Source organism: Enoplosus armatus, chromosome 17, assembly GCF_043641665.1.
Source record: "Enoplosus armatus isolate fEnoArm2 chromosome 17, fEnoArm2.hap1, whole genome shotgun sequence".
NCBI lineage: Eukaryota > Metazoa > Chordata > Actinopteri > Centrarchiformes > Enoplosidae > Enoplosus > Enoplosus armatus.
The window spans coordinates 15,436,999-15,454,742 of NC_092196.1; the positions used below are offsets into that span (position 1 = coordinate 15,436,999).

The window sequence follows — 17,744 nt, forward strand, 5'->3', positions numbered from 1 at the left end:
TCAGCCTCAAAGTTCACAAGGCTGCCTTTCTGTACTCAAATGATTCAGGTGCTCAGAGTTGGCTGCCTCGTACTTTGGCATCGTCCCCAGCTAACCGGAGCATCCAAACATGGACGGAGTCACACGGAGGCAGAGTTGGCGGTTTCAGACACCATGTGACAGAGTTTCGTCATTGTGACCGTGTCACACTCGCAGTTCTGGCTCACGATGTCCTCACCTGCGTTTTGTGGTTGCCAGTTAGGAAATTAGATGCATACATCTGTTTCACTGCGGCAAAGAGTATGTGTGTATTCTGTGTATGTGTGTAACGATGGCGGGCAGTTTTAGCAAATTGTGACATCGGTGGAGCCATGACCAGCTGAGCACAGAACAAGTGATTAAATGACAACCTTTGCCTCCAAAAATCACAGTGAAATGTTGAAATCTCCAAACAGTGCACATGTGAATTCAGCTTAAAATTAGAAGTGTATCATCATTAGAGATTCAGTCTGAACAAGTGCTGTCCTAACTCACCTTCACCGTCTGTCCCACAGCATAAATAAAGACCTTCTCATCAATGGCTACGCTGTGGTCAAAGATCTCTGCTGTCCTGCCTCTTAATGAGGAACAGTTTCACCTGGAGTTCAGTGACAAAGTAGAGTCAAGTGTGGTGGAAATGCTGAAACGGTCCAGGCAGCAGCTGTACAGAGACACTACGAGTGCCAGCCGAATGCTTAATGCTCAGATCATTTTGGATCTTTCATGGGAGAAACTCAACACGGGAACATGGCGCCATGTGGACAAAGAATGGAGACGTGTTTATTCTTACGGTTGCCTGTTCAAAGTGGCCTCTCTGTGCCGTGGAGGTCCGTCCGCAGACGAGGTCGTGCAGGCTGTAAGGACATGTGACATGGGTTTGCTCATGGGTGCAGCCATCATGGATAACATACTTCAGGTTATTGTTCGGATTCTGCAGGATGAAGTCAGGAAATCCACTAAAGAAGAAGATGAAAGCGAACATGCTGAGGTCAAGGTCAGAGGTATTTTTATTTAAAACACACATTATTGTATGTGACTTTGTCACTTTAGTTTGTCAGAAGTTATTACAAGTTTAATGCAACTTTTTAAACATTGATTTCTTAGAATTCTTGAGGCTTAAAATTAATTGCTAACACATTTATTATCTAAGTTACGAAAACAGAAAGAAGGAAATCATCAGTCATCATTACCATAAAACAAGATGTGTACTGCTGGTTACATTAAAAGTGCACCTTTGCCTAACTTCAATGGTATGCTCACTTATTCATGGAAAACAACATAGAAAGGTAGTTTTCTCATAGTTTTACAGGAGCAGTTTTATGTGGTGCAGCAAAGAAAGGGTTCTTTTCTCGAGGATTCAAAGTTTGTGACAAACAGTGAGTGATGAGGAGAAGCCTTTCAGAAGTGTTAGAGAAATATTTCCTTTTGTTGCCCTTCATCTTTTTGCACTCCATCAACAGACACTGAAATGTCAGATCACTTTGTTTGGTTAGCAGCTTTTTTTTTTTCTTTTTGCCTTTAAAAAACTCAAACTTAAAAAAAGGCTTTGATATATTAAAACACCATAACTGTCCATGTCTAACTGCGCTCTACAGCGGGGCTGCAACTTACCACTGTTATCATTATCTCTTAATCTGCCGTTTATTTTCTCGGCTATTCAATTAATTGGTCAATTAAATGTCAGAAAGTAGTGAGAAATCACAAATTAATGTTTTGTTCCACCAACAGAAAATCAGCACATCCGATTGAGAGGCTGTAATTTGTGGCATTTTAGTGACTTAAAAAATGACAATTCATTGATTATCAAAATAGTTGCCTACTATTTTTTCTGACAACTGACTCATCATTTCAGCTCTATTATAGAGAAATAAGAGCACAGACACTCACAGTTTGTCTTCAGTTATTTTCCCCTTAAAGCTTTTACTTTTAGAATTGAGTCAAAGAGCTGACAAAGCCTTGCTGTTTTGGCATCATTAACAGAGAATAAAGATCGAGTGCCCACATGTTCCTGTGATCAAAGAAGAGCTGGCAGTTCCCAGGATCCGATGTCCGTCACTGGAGAGCTTCAACTCAAACTACCTGCTCCCCCTCAAACCAGTGATTCTCGAAGGGATCATCGACCACTGGCCCGCCCTCAGCGAACACCCCTGGAGGTAGTTTTTTTATGTGTGTGTTCTTGTTAAATGAAGTGCTGTTTGCATAATATGGCCTGGTATCATCCATCAGCATCGTTCTGCATTTCTTTTGTCCAGGTGACAATCCATATTATGAACCCATTTATCATTATTAGTATGTTAAACTCATTCAGTCAACCTCTCTTATGGATTAGGTAAAATCACAGTCACAAGGACTTAAAGTACATTTTCATTTAAAAAACACTTCTGTCTACAAGCACGGGCTTCATGTTATTAGTATTAGCATTTACATCAGTAGTCCTCCATCATGGTGAAACACTACAAACCTACTTATGTTCAGTTCAGCCGTGTAATCAGACTGATTTACACTTCAGCCTGCCGAGTGGACTTTTCCAGAAAACCTGCATGATGTAACATGCAATTTCTATCAGTTGATACCAGGCACTGTGACGTATAGTGTAAGTTTCAGACTTAATTGCCTTTGTATGTGGGTATGTGGAAGCAACAAAAACTCACTTTAGGTTGGTTTACTTGTCACAACATCCCTGACTCCTGACTCTAATGTCTGACACCAGAGTCTGATAAAACTGCCTCTCCATTCAAGAATATCCTTCACTGTCCTCCCTCTCACTGCTGACTCCTGACAGCTGACTATTCACTCTGACATCTGACATGCAGCTCCTGGCATCTGACTCTCAGCTCTGATGGTGGAGGAGGACATCCAGAAGTGCACACACGACATATTTTTGAGCAGTGCTAGATGTTTTATATATTTGTTCTGTGAATTATGCTGTAGTATTACGCTAATGTTTAATTCATTCATTTTCTCACTCCCGCAAAGCATAGAATACTTGAGGTCTGTCGCTGGTGTTCGGACTGTTCCTGTTGAGGTGGGCTCCAGGTACACAGACGAGGAATGGTCACAAACACTGCTCACGGTCAATGAATTCATTGATCGATACATTTTAAATAAAGTAAGTAAAAGTCTTGCTCCTGCATTGTTAACATGAACAAAGGTTAAACACCTCCATGTGATTTCTAACACTGTGTTTTTATTTTTATTTTCTCTGCGGATCAAAATCATCCAGGATGGAGTGAAAGGTTTGGGTTATCTCGCTCAGCACCAGCTTTTTGATCAGGTGTGGCACTGTATATATTGTCAGTTTACTAATTGATTATTCGGCTTATATTTTTCGGCACCATGAAGAAAATAATTCTCCTTTTTCGCAGCTTTCATCCTCACACCACATTGCCTTGAACAGTATTGACTTTTTAGGCCTAATTTTACCATACAAGTCAATACATTGTCTGGATTGAACTTTACAAAAAGGGCACCTTGTCAAGCTAAATGTTGGCTGTTTTGGGCTGTTTGATAGATCAGAATGAGGCCAAACGAGGAGTCATCACTCATCCTCATTTTTCACACTACATCGTGATCCTTCAGGAATCACCTGTAATCAGCTGTTTATTTATATGATTTTAGGACTGACTTTACAATGTCATATTATTACCTGAAAGAGACAAATATGATGTTTTACTTTAGAAAATGAACTCATGTTGATTGCAATTTGTGGTCTTTTCTCATGAATAGTTATTTAATTTCTTTCTGTTAATCAAAATAACTGACCAAAAGGGATATTATGTGCATAGAAGTTGTTATGAACTGAATCATTTGAAAGCTAAATGTTGGTGTCTGGGTCATGTTACCTTGGATAAAAATGAGTTCCACACAGTACAGATTTTAAAACTGGGGGAAACAGAGCACAGGTATTGAATCTGCACATAAACTGAGGAATCAGAAAAAGGCGGAGAGTTACGTCACTAATTGCCATTACAGTAGAAGTTGTGAGGAAAATCGCATTACGAACAGGACAGCATTCAGCATACATAACTTAAACTTTTGATTGGATGACTAAAAACATCCAATAAATAAATGTTGAAAAGAACATGAATATCTGCACCAAAGTTCATGATAGTCCATCCAAGATAGTGATAGTTGTCATGATAGTTGTTGAGATATTTCAGTCTGGACCAAAGTGGTGGACTGACTGACAGACCAACCAGCTTTTTTAGCGTGGCTAAAAATCCTTAAAATACCACGAACAGATTCAGAGTAAAAAGAAAAGAAAATGGATTATTGGTGGGATTCTGTTTGTCTGATGTCGCCTTAGATACCAGAGCTGAAGGAAGACATCCGCCTCCCTGATTATTGCTGCCTTGGTGAAGGAGACGAAGACGATATCACTGTGAACGCGTGGTTTGGGCCCGGAGGTACAGTGTCTCCTCTTCACCAAGACCCACAGCAAAACTTTCTGGCTCAGGTGACGATAACAATGCTGCTTTATGAATCCAGTTAGTGTCAAAGATCTGTCACGTGATCGCAGTTTGTTTACCACATGGGATTTCCCCCGTATATACATCAGGTGGTCGGAAGCAAATACATTCGCCTATACTCCCCAGAGGACACACACAAGCTGTACCCTCATCAATCACAGCTCCTTCACAATACCAGTCAGGTGGGATTGACAGTCCATAGAGATAATACATGTTGAGGCTGCAAATATATGCAGTATTTCCAATTTCTGACTCCTTCCATGCAGGTGGAGGTGGAGAATCCAGACACAGAGCGCTTCCCGGAGTTTGCCAATGCTCCGTATCTCGAATGTGTGTTAAAGCCTGGAGACGTGCTGTTCATCCCCGTCCGACACTGGCATTACGTCAGATCCTTAGAACTCAGCTTCTCTGTCAGCTTCTGGTGGTCGTGAATGTAAACGTATAATAAAAAATATATTTTTGTAGAGTAAAATTTGAGTTTAGCTTGTTTTCTGCTGCTGTGGAGGGAAATCAATCTGGAGTTTTTAACTAATGCGAAGCTAATTCTCATAAACAGCACAACCACTGATCACACAAACCTTTGATCCATGAACAGTGAACACACACTGCTGAATGATTAGTTTAATTGTGCTGATGATGATTGCAACAACATTTATTGTGTGGAAAGCTACCAGCAGGAGTAAAAAAAAAACCCAAATTAGCAGTTAAGACTGTTTGTGCTCATTTCATCCTGCATATAATTTACAGAGGGTTGTTAGCCATCTAATTTGATAGGATATGTTTCTCTTTTCAAATTGGCTTATTTAATTGTGTTCTCAACCTTATTCCTACAAATATCCTCAGATGTGTGATTTCCATAATTCATGGAAATGAGGCAAGTCTTCAAATTTAATAACCGAGTGAGTTACAGGTACAAAAACGTGGTAATAAACACGGGTCTCTGGTTAAACTGACAGTCTGAGGCAATCAAGCAGGTCACAGATGAAAATTAATAAATTAAATGAATTAATCCCCTGGGCAGAGACAGACTTTGAAATTAAAACTGTCTCATTGGTTAAGTACCCTGACAGTACAACTCTTGTCGAGCACCAAAAACACAACACCAGACTACAAAAAGAGCTGCGCTTCATTTCAGATTTCAGACCTCTGACAAGCCCCAGTCGTGTATCCCGTAGGTCCATTTCAATCAAGCCCTCTAATTAGAGCCATGAAGTGTGTGAGGATGTGACAAAATGAAGTAGATCAGCACTGATGTACACATTTGATCTGCTTTTAAACCAAATTCGCAGTCAGCTAAAGTAGCGTTCTGGGAAATCAAGGCTGCACAAGGCAGAATACTTCTGAGGAGAAGGTGAAGAGTTGCGTGGAAATTGTTTTAATAAACAAAACAGCTCAAGAAATTTTAATTAAACGTGCAGTTCTGAAAAGATGAGTGAGAGTTTTGGTTATGAACAAAGAAATGACAGTCTAAAACATGAGGAAATGGCTAAAACAAGCTCAATTTGCTGCAAATGTAAAACGTGTAACGGTTTGATGATGAACAGTTAAGTTTTACTTATCTTGACAGTGCTGCAGATAATGTTTTTATTTCTTTTTTATTATGATTTTTATTGGAGAAACATTGTGGAATAACTAATAGCTGATGCATTAGACATGCCAGGTAATAGACTTATCCAAACCTGGTTACTTTCCTTACAAGGTTATCTCTTGAAGCCATTAATATGAACTCTCCCTGAATTTAATTCTGTGAGTAAAAGCTGTATACTTCACTTAGCCCATCAGTGCTTTGTTGTTGTCAAGTAAGTGGCACAATTGACTTAAGATCTCACAAAACTGCTTACTCTCATTATAATTTAATCAATACCCAATTACCAGTGCAGTAATGTGGGACCTCTGGGCCTATAACCCTTTCTCTTCCACCTCGACCCTCTCCTCCTGCTCCGCTTTTGATTAATGGCCGCATGGATTTTCAAATAAATCTGGCAAATCAGGATTAAATCCAGTAGATTTATCTTGTCAAGTGATACAATAAAGTGACTATTGGATGTCCATTCGCTATGTTATGGTGAATAAAACCAACAATCCACTTCAATGTGAAACAGACTGATGGAAAAAAGATCAGTTCCTGGTGTTTCTTAGTAAAGTTTTCCAGATAATGAATTAAACCGGCTTCTTCGAACAGGGCCCTGCTCTGGGAGTGCCACATTGTCAAAGTACTGTGGCCAAAATGGTGCTGAAGCTGCAGGCTGAAAAATAAGCCGTTCTGTAACTCAGTTCAGTCAAGGAACATAAAATTCAATTTGTCTAATTTACAGGTCATAACGCAACTTCATCAACAAGCATGACCTCAGTAAACATTTCTCATTAATATTTATCTACAGATTGAACTTGTTTTCTGTGGCCCTGACTGTTTTACATCTACACCATCTGAACTACCTGTTTATTACAAAATAAATACAGTAAATACTAAAAATGCAAAATGCATAAAAATTTTATTCATCGGAAGATCCACAAAAAACACTGACAACATGCAAAATTTACAAAAAAAGTCAAGAACAATGATTGTCAGGCATTAGTCAGTCAACATTTTTCTGAAACATGACACAAACAATATTGCATTATTTCCTCTTTTCTCTCATCTAATTTGATCAAACCTTCAGTCATTATGACAAGCTATGAACAGCTTTAAAAATTATAAAGTAACAGTTTAAGATGCATAAAATAATATGACATTTGTCTTTAATAAGAAACCTGAGCTGGAAGCAATGCAGATACGCAGGAAAAAGGTGAGTGGTTCTTTTTAAAACCCCACAGTAAGACCAAGTGCAGTAGAAAAATAATGTTAATGATTGACGAGGATGCTGTGTATTGTCGGGTAATTAGAACTGAAGGTGTGAAAGGTTCAATCCAGGCTGATGGATAAACATCCATCTGAAGATAATGCTCTTCAGACGTTTTCTTAAACTCGGTTTCAGTTGCGGCAACAATTTTGAGTGTGTTATCCAAATGTATGTGACCTTCAGTGCATTATACTTGAAAGAGATTTTAAAATCCCCCCCCCCCATGAAATAAAAGATACAGGATTGTTTTTCTCATGGCCTCAGTTCCTCCCACCAAACAATCATACAGAAATGTCTTCTTTCTAATATTCCTGCAAATCTACAGAGAAGTTCTGCATCCTCTCCACCACGAAGAAGCAGAGTGTTCCAGTGAAGCCCAGGAGGACCATCAGCAGGAGCTGCCACATCAACAGGAGGTAACCGCTGTAGAAGAACGCCACTGCTGCAAAAACAGACTGAAAAAGAATCATAGATTTGACTGAAAAGATAAAGTTAGTCCAACACAGGCTAATCCCTGGACTGTGGGAAGTACATTTTATAATCTACCGTTGCTTTATCAAACTAACAGATCCCATGGGTACATTTTACTTTTGTGGCCTTTCGCTAAACCCTTCCCTCATACAGCGATCATCCAATGATAGCTTAGCAACCGTTACCGGGCACGCAGGTCTGTCGAGCTTTGGCGGACTCTGTATGTTGTGTTCTGTAAGCGGTGTTCATGGGGCTGTAGTAAGAGCAATACTCCATTTATAAAGAGTTTGGAGGGTGGAGTATTTTTCCCTCACCCTTACAAAACCAAAAACACAACACAAAAGTGTTAAGGAATTTTTAGAGTAAACATAAGCTGCAGGCATTAGTATGTTAATTTACATCTTACAATAGCTATCTAATGGCATTATTTTGTGGGGTTACAGGTTCCGTTAGAAAAATACTTGTTCAGGATTAAAACATTCACCTTGTGGGATTCAGATGCTACAATATTAGAGTTTAAGAAATGACGGAAGAAGTTTATACTCCAGTAAGTCACGCTAGTTGTCTTCTACATTGATCATCAGCAGGTGAGGATGCTGACTTTCTGCCTGGAACATGTCGAACATGTCGAACATGTAATGTTCAAAGGCTGTTGTCTGGCTCGGTGTGACCGTCTGCCCTACATATGATTTATGCATGATTTGATTGGCTCTATCAACCAGAACAATATTCCATCGAATGAATGCAAACACACAAAAATATAAAATATAAATCTCCCTTTTTGTTTCTGATTTTTCAGAAAAGGAGAACACAGGACAAGTGATTTATTTATGTATGCTGTAGTAAAAAATATAAACTTAAATTTAATTTCAGTTGAACTTAAAAATAACACAATTTCTAGGATTTGTTTCTTGTTAGAGACCAATTTTGCAGCAAAGTAAAGGGGAGATTAAGAGGCGTGTGTGGGTCTTGTTCTTTTCCTTTTTAATGGGGCTTCAGGTGAATTTATTTTATACTTGACGAGACAACATTTTAACCCAGCTTTGCTCAGCTCTGCTAACAATGTCTGAGAATTGGCAACTCGGGATTACCTGGATGAATTTGAAGATGGCAAAAGCAGGCGAGCTTTGTTCAGCGTAAACACGGCCTAATATGCTGTAGAGCTGTGTGTTGAAACAACTGTCCCCAAGTCCAAGCAAGAAGCTGCACAGCAGGGCAATGGATACACTGAGAGAGAAAATGTAGTTCTTATTAAAACACAAAACAGAATCCTGACTGGCTTTCTCCATGTTCCTTACTGTTAAATTGTTAGAGAAATGAATTACCTGGGAGTTAGATATGGCTTCTTTTGGGTGTTGGTATTAAAGACAACAGAGGCATCATCTGGGATGTTGAGGAAAATCAAATAGAAAGCAACAAAATGCACAACCATTCCCAGAAACACCACAGAGGTCCGTCTGAAGCGATTGTTCTTACACAACAACCCAAACAAGCCTCCACCTGATGAGAAAGAACACCTTTATGAATTCATTGACCTCCAGTGACTTCAAATCACCTAAACACGCTCTGATAGAGGAATGTAGACTTACCCACAATTTCTCCAATGCCTAACACAATCCCAGAGATCCCAATCAAGCCTTTAGCTGCTGCTCCAAACTGCGCAGTTGCTCCAATGCACGTCCCATACACTCCACTGTAGAAAGATAGCTCCAGGCCTGGAGAACAAGGGGGACACGCTGTAGCTGCAAGCCTTTACTGGGGGTTAAGATACTCATTACATTAATGCATTCTCCACTCGACTTACCGCTGTATGCCATGCAGGGACTCAGGAGCAGTATAGTTTTAGCCTTCAGAAGCTGCAGGATGGTTTCTGAACAGGAGTGCACACAATACACAGATTTGAATTGCTAATATATACATATTATAATTCTAACACTTGGATACCTTTTTTACAGCTGGATGGAGCTCAGATAAAAATGCAGACGTTAAGGCCCCATTACCCTCTGACAATCAAAGTTCAATGCAGGTGGAAGATGGGAAAATAATCTGTCTCAATAAGCCAAAAAGCCACATTTAAATGCAGGTGGAAAAACACCCAAGAGAGAATTCTCCCCAGGCGGTTCGGGAAATTCAGATTTTAAAAGAAGAATCCCACTAGGTTTGTTTATATATTCCTGGATGCCCTTTCTTGACATAAACCAGTGTGCATCTTCGATAAACCTGATACCTTTAAGGCAGGTTTACACAAGTCTACATGCACACAAAATACACGGAAGACAAAGAGCAATCTGATCATCCAAACAACTTCAGGCTGCACTGAAGGCGGGAGCAAGTGCAGCATAGTTTCCTGTTGACAAACAGAGATATAATCTGAAATAAAAGTCTTGCACAGGCAGTTTTTTGTGTACTCTGTTGTAATGCTAGAAGATTTTTATCCACATGAAAGGTATTTTCACTTGGGAGAAAAACAAAACTGCCTGTGACTGCCTGCTAGTTTCAGACTAAGAGCAGTGAAGTGTGGAGAACTAGAGGTTACCCTGCAGTATGCCAAATAACTGAGAGAGAAAAGGAAAATAACACACATTTCTGTGCAGTCTTAAGTGCCTTTCAACTGTGAAACATCTGTATCTCACACAAATTCACACTGCAAGGAAAAAACGCAGTATCACTTCCACGGCATGTGCATTTTTAGCCATGCTAGTGTATTCATGGATTCAACAGCTGCTTTGGTGCACGCATTCACGTTTCCCTCAGGATGAAGTCAAGTAACTGGTGATCCCGACTTTCCATCCAGAATTTCAGTTTGGCCAATCATCGGTTCATGACTGACTACCTCCAAAACTGATGGCATTCCCATCATCCTCAGCTGTACCTTGTGCTAACTGTGCTAACATGCTACGAGCCACTAGAATAGCTGGAGACTCTTAAACTGTCCCCCAAATCCATACTAATTCTATACCTATGTGCTACATGCTAATCGTCATGGTATATTGTTTTATCAGTATACAAGGAAGTCAACACACTTACCATTTTATACTAAAAGGAAATGATACGTGCAACTCAAACTGTGACTAGTCACTGCCAGATTAACTTCACAAATCAAAATCTTTTTTTCTAGAATTTTACAATTTGTTTTTGTTTTTCTGCAGTTGTCTCCCCAGCACCCACAATTTATTCAAAAATTTCCCAGCTGTGAGCAGCTCCTCAATGTCCTTTGTGCATTGTTATGGGAGAATAATGTGCATCAACAGCACACTCAAACATCAATCGTATTTAGTATGCACACTGTCTGGTTATAGTATACTTCAATTAGTCAGATTTTCCTTTGTGAACACGATACATAGTAAAATCCTGTCTAGAACCAGAATGTAGTTGTGTGTGTGTGTGTATATATATATATATATATATATATATATATATATATATATATATGTATGTGTGTGTGTGTGTGTGTGTATATAAGGAAACATAATGAATACAGTTCATGCATGCTGATGCAAAGTGAAAATGAGTAAATCCCAAGTATTACCTTAACAAAACAGGTGATTTACACTCTAGTCTGGTATTCCATAAAACTTACTGAATTCTGACTTGGCATCCTGCATGGCGGTGTTCGCTCTGTGCTTATACCTAAACAACAGAAAGGAACTTAATTTCAACTTCTACAAAGCTGAAAAGTATCAATAGAAATAAACTGCACACACAAAAAAAAACGATATAACGTCCTTCAGGGGAAGAACAGGTGAAGAAATTTACAAATCAAAAAGACTTTGGCTGCAGAAAGATCACAAGGATTCCTGAAAATCCCAACACACTGCAGAAAAAGTGTTTTTCACAGTGAGTGATGGCTCCCTATAGGATTCCTTGTTACGCTGTTGGAATCATGCACACACACAAACTCAGCCAATAAGCAAGGATCAAATACCTGCATCTAGGAGGTACCCAAAAGAGTTTGTAAACACAATCTGCTGCCACAAGACAGAAACAAGCTAAGAGAATAAGTTTGATGCAAAACCAGATTTCTATATGATCTACTAATTTCAGTCTCATCATGAGCTGATTTTGTTAGTGTTAAAATCTCCTGTACATATCCTCGCACCTGGGCCTTTTCTGGCCTTGTACTTTTTCATGACTTTCAATGGATCTTGTTGCCAGCTATACTTACTACTTATATACTGACTCCGTTAGAATTGCAGTTATCTGGTCATTTGCGAAGGACAAGAGCGTTTTAAATCTCCTGCAGAACTGCAGCGCTAAGTCTCTTTGAAAACCTTTGCAAAATTCAAGGTGGGTTATTTGAGGAAATAATAATTTCAGAGGTGGTCTGGTTATAGCGTAATATGGTCAACTGGATGAAAGGTAAATTAACTTTTATTTGTATATGTAGCATAAAACACAGTCGACTATTTCACTTTTTATTCATCACTGGAGGTTTGTACCCTCTGTGTGCTTTTTCAAGGTGGTTCTGCCATTTTTACATATTATATAGATTTTGTGAGACTAGAGTTAAAAACCTGTAATTATCTAAAGGATATTCATTTACATCATGCGAGTTGAGAGCAGCGACTGCCCTTCCTCTTCAGAGAGCATCTCCTCTTCATGATGGCTCTTTGTCAACACCAGGAAGCTGAGTGTCCCGAGGACGGAGGCGACCAACAGGGACAGAAAAATGTTTTTCCTGCTGCTGTCTGAGAGAGCAAGATTAAAATAAGCCGCTTAATTAAAATACGCAATATATAGTAACAACATTAAGCTAGAGCATATTCAGAATAACCAATCACTCACATAATCCTCTTGATATTTTTCCTTCATCATCATACTAGATTTTGAGTCATGACCGTACTTACTCAAGTTTAAACCTACCTGGTATCTCTGTTCTTCCATTCCATTCAAAATAAATGTAAAGATTGCCAAACAGCATGCTGTAAAGAAGATAGAACAGGTGAATCAAGACGGGCATGACATTAGCATAAATAACATTTCATGGCTGCTGGGTGAACACTTTGTATCTCCAGTGTTGGGAATTTTTATTTTCTTTGCATCATTAAACTCTTTAGGTTTAAAGATGGTTTTTGAACTTTAATTGCTCCCATTAGGACAAAGTGTAATTAATGAAACACTGCCCATACAGTGCTATCTGAAATGTCATCTGAGGAATCCTGTTTGACAGACAGAAAAAGCACTGTGGATTATTTTTTGGTTGGATCAAACACAATAATCTGCATTTCTGCCTCTGAGGAGGCTTCTTTCATTTCTTTTAAAGCTATTTATTTGCCTTTCATGGTGAGCGCTGCAGTCCTATAAAAAACGCTGCGATCTATTTCTGTCTTTAACTACATATCACCTAAACTAAAAAAATGCAGATGAGCAATTAGTCTGTCCCAAAGCCTCAGTGAGGGATAACAAGGGTTATTCATAAAAGATAACAGTAACTGCATTCTGTTTGTGTGTGTGTGTGTGTGTGTGTGTCTGCAGGCTGTGAAGAACTGATTCATAAGTTTGCTGTGGCAGGGATCACCACTGCCGAGTCAGATTAGCATTGCCCTATTGTGAGCTTTGGCGCAGGTGACAGCCAATGTAATTATTATACTAAATCAATTTGCATATTTTAACAAATACAAATTAGTTGTCCGAGCCAGCGTGCAGGAGCAGCGGGCCAAACACCAGAGATGAAAAGGCCAAAACTCTCTTCTGCAGAACTATGTTTTCAGAGGTTTGGGTGTTTTTATGTTTTGCGGAGAATCTAATGACTCACTGACAGATATGACAATTTGTAACATGATTTATTGAATATATTTTTAAATAAAGCATACAGTAATATCCTGTCAGGCTAAAAATGCAGACAGGATAGTATTTTGGCTGCTGCAGTGTATTTACATCTTTGATCAACTGGAATAGTTGCATCAAACAAAAATAGAAACAAAAACCTGGTGATGAATTTAGTTTTATGCACTGAATGTAATAATGGGAAGAAATAATACAGGTTAATTTAATAGCAACCTTGGGTTTAGAAAGCAAACTGGTAGGAGGATTTTTAGATTCTCAAATTTAAAAAATAAAATTGAATTCACTAGTGTAGTGAGTTGAGTCATTTTCAGAGAATCACATACCATATAACCCGAGTGTGGTTTAAATGAACCTTTGAAACTGTAAATGAGGTAATGCATGGAGGTAATGATATTGGGGCTGCATCTATTACCACTGCACGGACTGTCTAACATTACTGTGTCAGTAGCTGCATACCTGCACTGTAAGAGAGCCCAGAACATCCCTGTGTTCCTGTTGATGGTGGAAGCCTCTGAGTTTTCCACCAGAAAGTGCCCTTGAGCTGTCCAGAGCACTGTAGGAAAGTGAGTAAGAGACGTCATTTGAGGGGTAAAAAAATTTACAAGTCATTTAATTGCCTGCATGAAGTGAAAAATTGTCTTTCTGTGTTGGTAAGTAATGCATCTAACCACACAGTAGCCCTGGGACATGATCAAAATTCATCACATTGCAATGATATCAGGCTGCATTAAAAACAGTCCCAAATCATTTCTCTTCATTTTCCCAGTGATTCCACTGACATCTATGAGCAAGCTCAAAGTGCTGCGCAATATTTACAGAAACAGCTCCTAACCCATTTTAGGTCTAATTTGGGATTCACTGTTTATACACACCAACACATCCCAGTCATGATAATCCCTGTATGCATGATTAAACACTATTTGGATTTGAACACAGAAACTGAGCATGAATCGGCTGCAAAAACCAACAGGAAGTTGAAGTATTTATGTGCCTCAGTATCTATTGTTAACACACTGTATCCTGCTGATGTTGATGTGCTGGCTCAACCCTTTATCATTCTGGGATAGGGTAAAAAAAACGCTCTGGCTTGTTTGTATTTGTTTAAACCAATCACAACCGTCTTGGGCGGCGCTTACCCTTGGAAAGCGCTAACATGCAGATAGGGGAAGGGGAGGAGAACCAACTGAAATACATCCGGTGAGTCAGACTACCTTAACCTATAACTTTAACTACAATCTGCACGCAGGTGCAAACATGCATTTTAAAAAAGTGACAGTAGTAGCTTCAACGTCATTGTAACCAAATATAAAAACGATTTAATGTCTGACGTTACAGTAAAAGTCGATGGGAGAGGAACTTACTGGCTGCTCCTATGCCTATCAGAACAGAGGTCAGGTAAAAGGACCATGTTGAAGGGATGATGAACACAGCGATGTACCCACTAAACAGAAAGCATGTAGAACAGTAAGGAGCAACATGTTTCAGCTTCAGCATCTTTGTCAACATCCTGTGTGTAATTATTGCCATGACAACGTTTACCTGTAAAGTAGGCCACTCAGAAACATAGTCATTTTTGGTCCAATTACTGCAACGACTGTTGGTGCAAGTAAATTGGAGAATGAAAAGACTCCATAGATGATTCCAAGACTGTAAAGGAGGCAAAGAGAATAATTAGTCCAGTTCCACTTTAAAATGTACTTGTTTATTAAAATGAACAGCAAAATCTCCATCCTGAGCGGAGGATGTGACCCCGCAGACATACCTGTGGTACCCACTCCCAGTGAAAGTATCATTCTCCAGGCTTTTCACCACAGTTTGCTGAAAATAAGATGGGGGGGGGGGGCTCAGTGAAGCACAGAGTAAGACTGGACAAATGGGTCATAATTATGTCCTCAAGTCATTCATCCGGTTTGATAATTTCACTGATCATTGACGAAAATTAGTAACACGAGGTGCGCCTGACATACAGCTCTGTTTCCTGCTGCCCATTACACATCTGCGGTTGGGTTTTTTTTTTTTAGGTTAAATGTTTTCAATAACAAACTGTACTTACGAAAACTTGCAGCATTCAGAAAAGCATTCGTTTCGTGGTTTATTATTCTCTGAATGAAGGTTTTAAGTAATTATTTGGGACAAATTAGCTATACAAATCTAAAAATGCAATGATTGTACAATATTAAATCCACAGAAATGAGGCTGTAGTTTTGTGTGTTGTTGAAATATAGAGTTGAGGGTCAGGACATCTGTCACATCCATTAAAAGAAATGATAAATCTCAACTCTGTGCAGTGTCTTCTGCAGGAAACAGAGCGATGTGACTTTCAGTAGAAGAAACACTGGTTTTGGTTTGGACGAGTACAAACTCAGTAATAAAGTTTGTTAACTTACTTCAATGTTCCCGCAGGTGGTGAAGGCGGTAAAAATGAACAAAAATCCCACACCCAAAATCACAACGTTGAAAGTCCGTCTGTCTGCCATGGCGTTGTCTTACTCGTCCTAGCAAAACATTTGACTTGTATTGCCGCTAATAATGTGTTGCTGTCAAATCATTTGAACAACAAACCAAGAAAAGATTCCCATACGGATTCATCAAGACTCGGATAAATCCATTCTTCCAAAGTTGACTTCACTAACTGTTTAGTTACACTTTAATGCGCAAACAGCAGGAAGACAGTGGTGTTGAGGAGAGTATGGGACACACACAGCAACAGTGTGGCACTGCTTTGAGGGCACTTCCCTCCTATCATACTAAGTACGCATGACAACTTGTGACTTAAATTAAAAGCAATTTTTACGGTCGTCCTTTTTCTTCTTCGACTTCTTCGTCATGGTTGTCCTCACCAGCTCCGCCTGTGTCTTCTTCTTCTTGTGCAATTTGCGGTCATTTACACGCAGTTATCTTTGCTGCCTTCCAGAGGTGACCAGGAGGAACACTCTCCCAGGAAAAGCAAAACAGCCCTTTGACAATGACGACTTTTGAGCATTTAGTGTTACCGTGGAATTTTAAACCAAAATTAAACATCAATCAAGACGGGTGAGATCACTTACTTTTTGACCAAATAACTCACGGGAACTAAGCACTGATGTCATTTCAAGTGTGTATTTATTATTAAATGTATTTCAGTCTCATTGGTTGACTCACAATTAGAGGAAATTGAATGACTGAGCTCACAGAACCCAGTCAAAAACTATAATTATAATTGTGACACCCATCAATGTGTGGTCACATTTGTGTCAATGTATTTTGTTTTCATGTGTAATCAACATATGAAAACAAAATACATTTCATAAAGGAAATGATTTATAATGCATGTGATGAATAAACTAATTCTGCTGACCAAGGCTAAATGAACACAAGTGTAGTTGCCCCATCTCATTTATTTCTCCTGTAACATAATCACTACGTGCAGATCCAACATGATGAACCATAAAACAATGGTGAATCATGAAAGATCAGGTAGGAAAAGCATGCCAAATTAACACTAAAATGGATTTATTTTAAAGTAGAGGGTCAAAGAGAGTTAAAACCCTCTCAGAATTTGTTTTCACGAGATAAGTGGTAAGAGATCCATTAACGGGGAAACTCATCAGAAATTGCTCAACCTGCATATTAGGTAATGCTTTTTGGATTACGTGTCCCATTTTTCTTGCACAATTTTCAGATTCATACAATTAATTAAGTATATGCAAAAAGAGGTAGCCAGTTTGTTGTCCAACTATCATGTATGCATAAATTACATAGGGTAAACTAAACAATTATTGTAATGCCAATACAAAGAAGTCCTCTATTGAAGTTGACACAAAGATATAGATATGTGGTGCCATAAGATTGTCTTCAAAGTTATTGAAGTGATTTCTACTATGTCCATCAGACTTCCAGCCTAGGTGGAAAAGGGTTTCTGTCTCTGTCAAGGCTTGAGAGAGAGAGAGAGAGAGAGAGAGAGAGAGAGAGAGAGAGAGAGAGAGAGAGAGGTGGGGGGGAATTTTAATTTGTCATGGTTGGAGATGTTTCATAGAATCCAATAGTTGGCGATAATGTATCATTGTAAACCCCAAACCTCATACAATATGATGGAAGAAGAAAACCTTAACCAATAGCCATTGAGTAAAGTGCCACCTCTTGGTGTCTGCTTTTGCTGCCACAACAACAAAGAAGGTTG

At 39.1% G+C, this 17,744-nt stretch overlaps 2 protein-coding genes across 3 annotated transcripts; one reads left to right on the forward strand and one right to left on the reverse strand.

Moving 5' to 3' along the window:
• The first annotated feature begins 556 nt into the window (after positions 1–556).
• On the forward strand, positions 557–4,949 carry kdm8 (lysine (K)-specific demethylase 8). Of its 2 annotated transcripts, none has more exons than XM_070923636.1 (7): positions 557–1,012; positions 1,999–2,171; positions 2,995–3,131; positions 3,249–3,292; positions 4,325–4,474; positions 4,577–4,669; positions 4,754–4,949. In XM_070923636.1, the coding sequence occupies exons 1-7, from the start codon at positions 557–559 to the stop codon at positions 4,916–4,918; spliced, it is 1,218 nt and encodes a 405-aa protein (XP_070779737.1). In that variant the 3' UTR covers positions 4,919–4,949. The 2 variants fall into 2 exon arrangements, with proteins under 2 accessions (XP_070779737.1, XP_070779735.1); XM_070923634.1 differs by having other exon boundaries at positions 2,995–3,127; positions 3,242–3,292.
• Positions 4,950–6,962: 2,013 nt separating this feature from the next.
• On the reverse strand, positions 6,963–16,409 carry LOC139300188 (UNC93-like protein MFSD11). The gene is made up of 13 exons (XM_070923200.1): positions 15,973–16,409; positions 15,348–15,403; positions 15,125–15,232; positions 14,947–15,026; positions 14,042–14,138; positions 12,662–12,720; positions 12,342–12,486; positions 11,379–11,428; positions 9,603–9,668; positions 9,388–9,513; positions 9,124–9,298; positions 8,890–9,025; positions 6,963–7,782 (listed from the first exon to the last, which is right to left on the reverse strand). The coding sequence occupies exons 1-13, from the start codon at positions 16,060–16,062 to the stop codon at positions 7,630–7,632; spliced, it is 1,341 nt and encodes a 446-aa protein (XP_070779301.1). The 5' UTR covers positions 16,063–16,409; the 3' UTR covers positions 6,963–7,629.
• Positions 16,410–17,744: the final 1,335 nt, after the last annotated feature.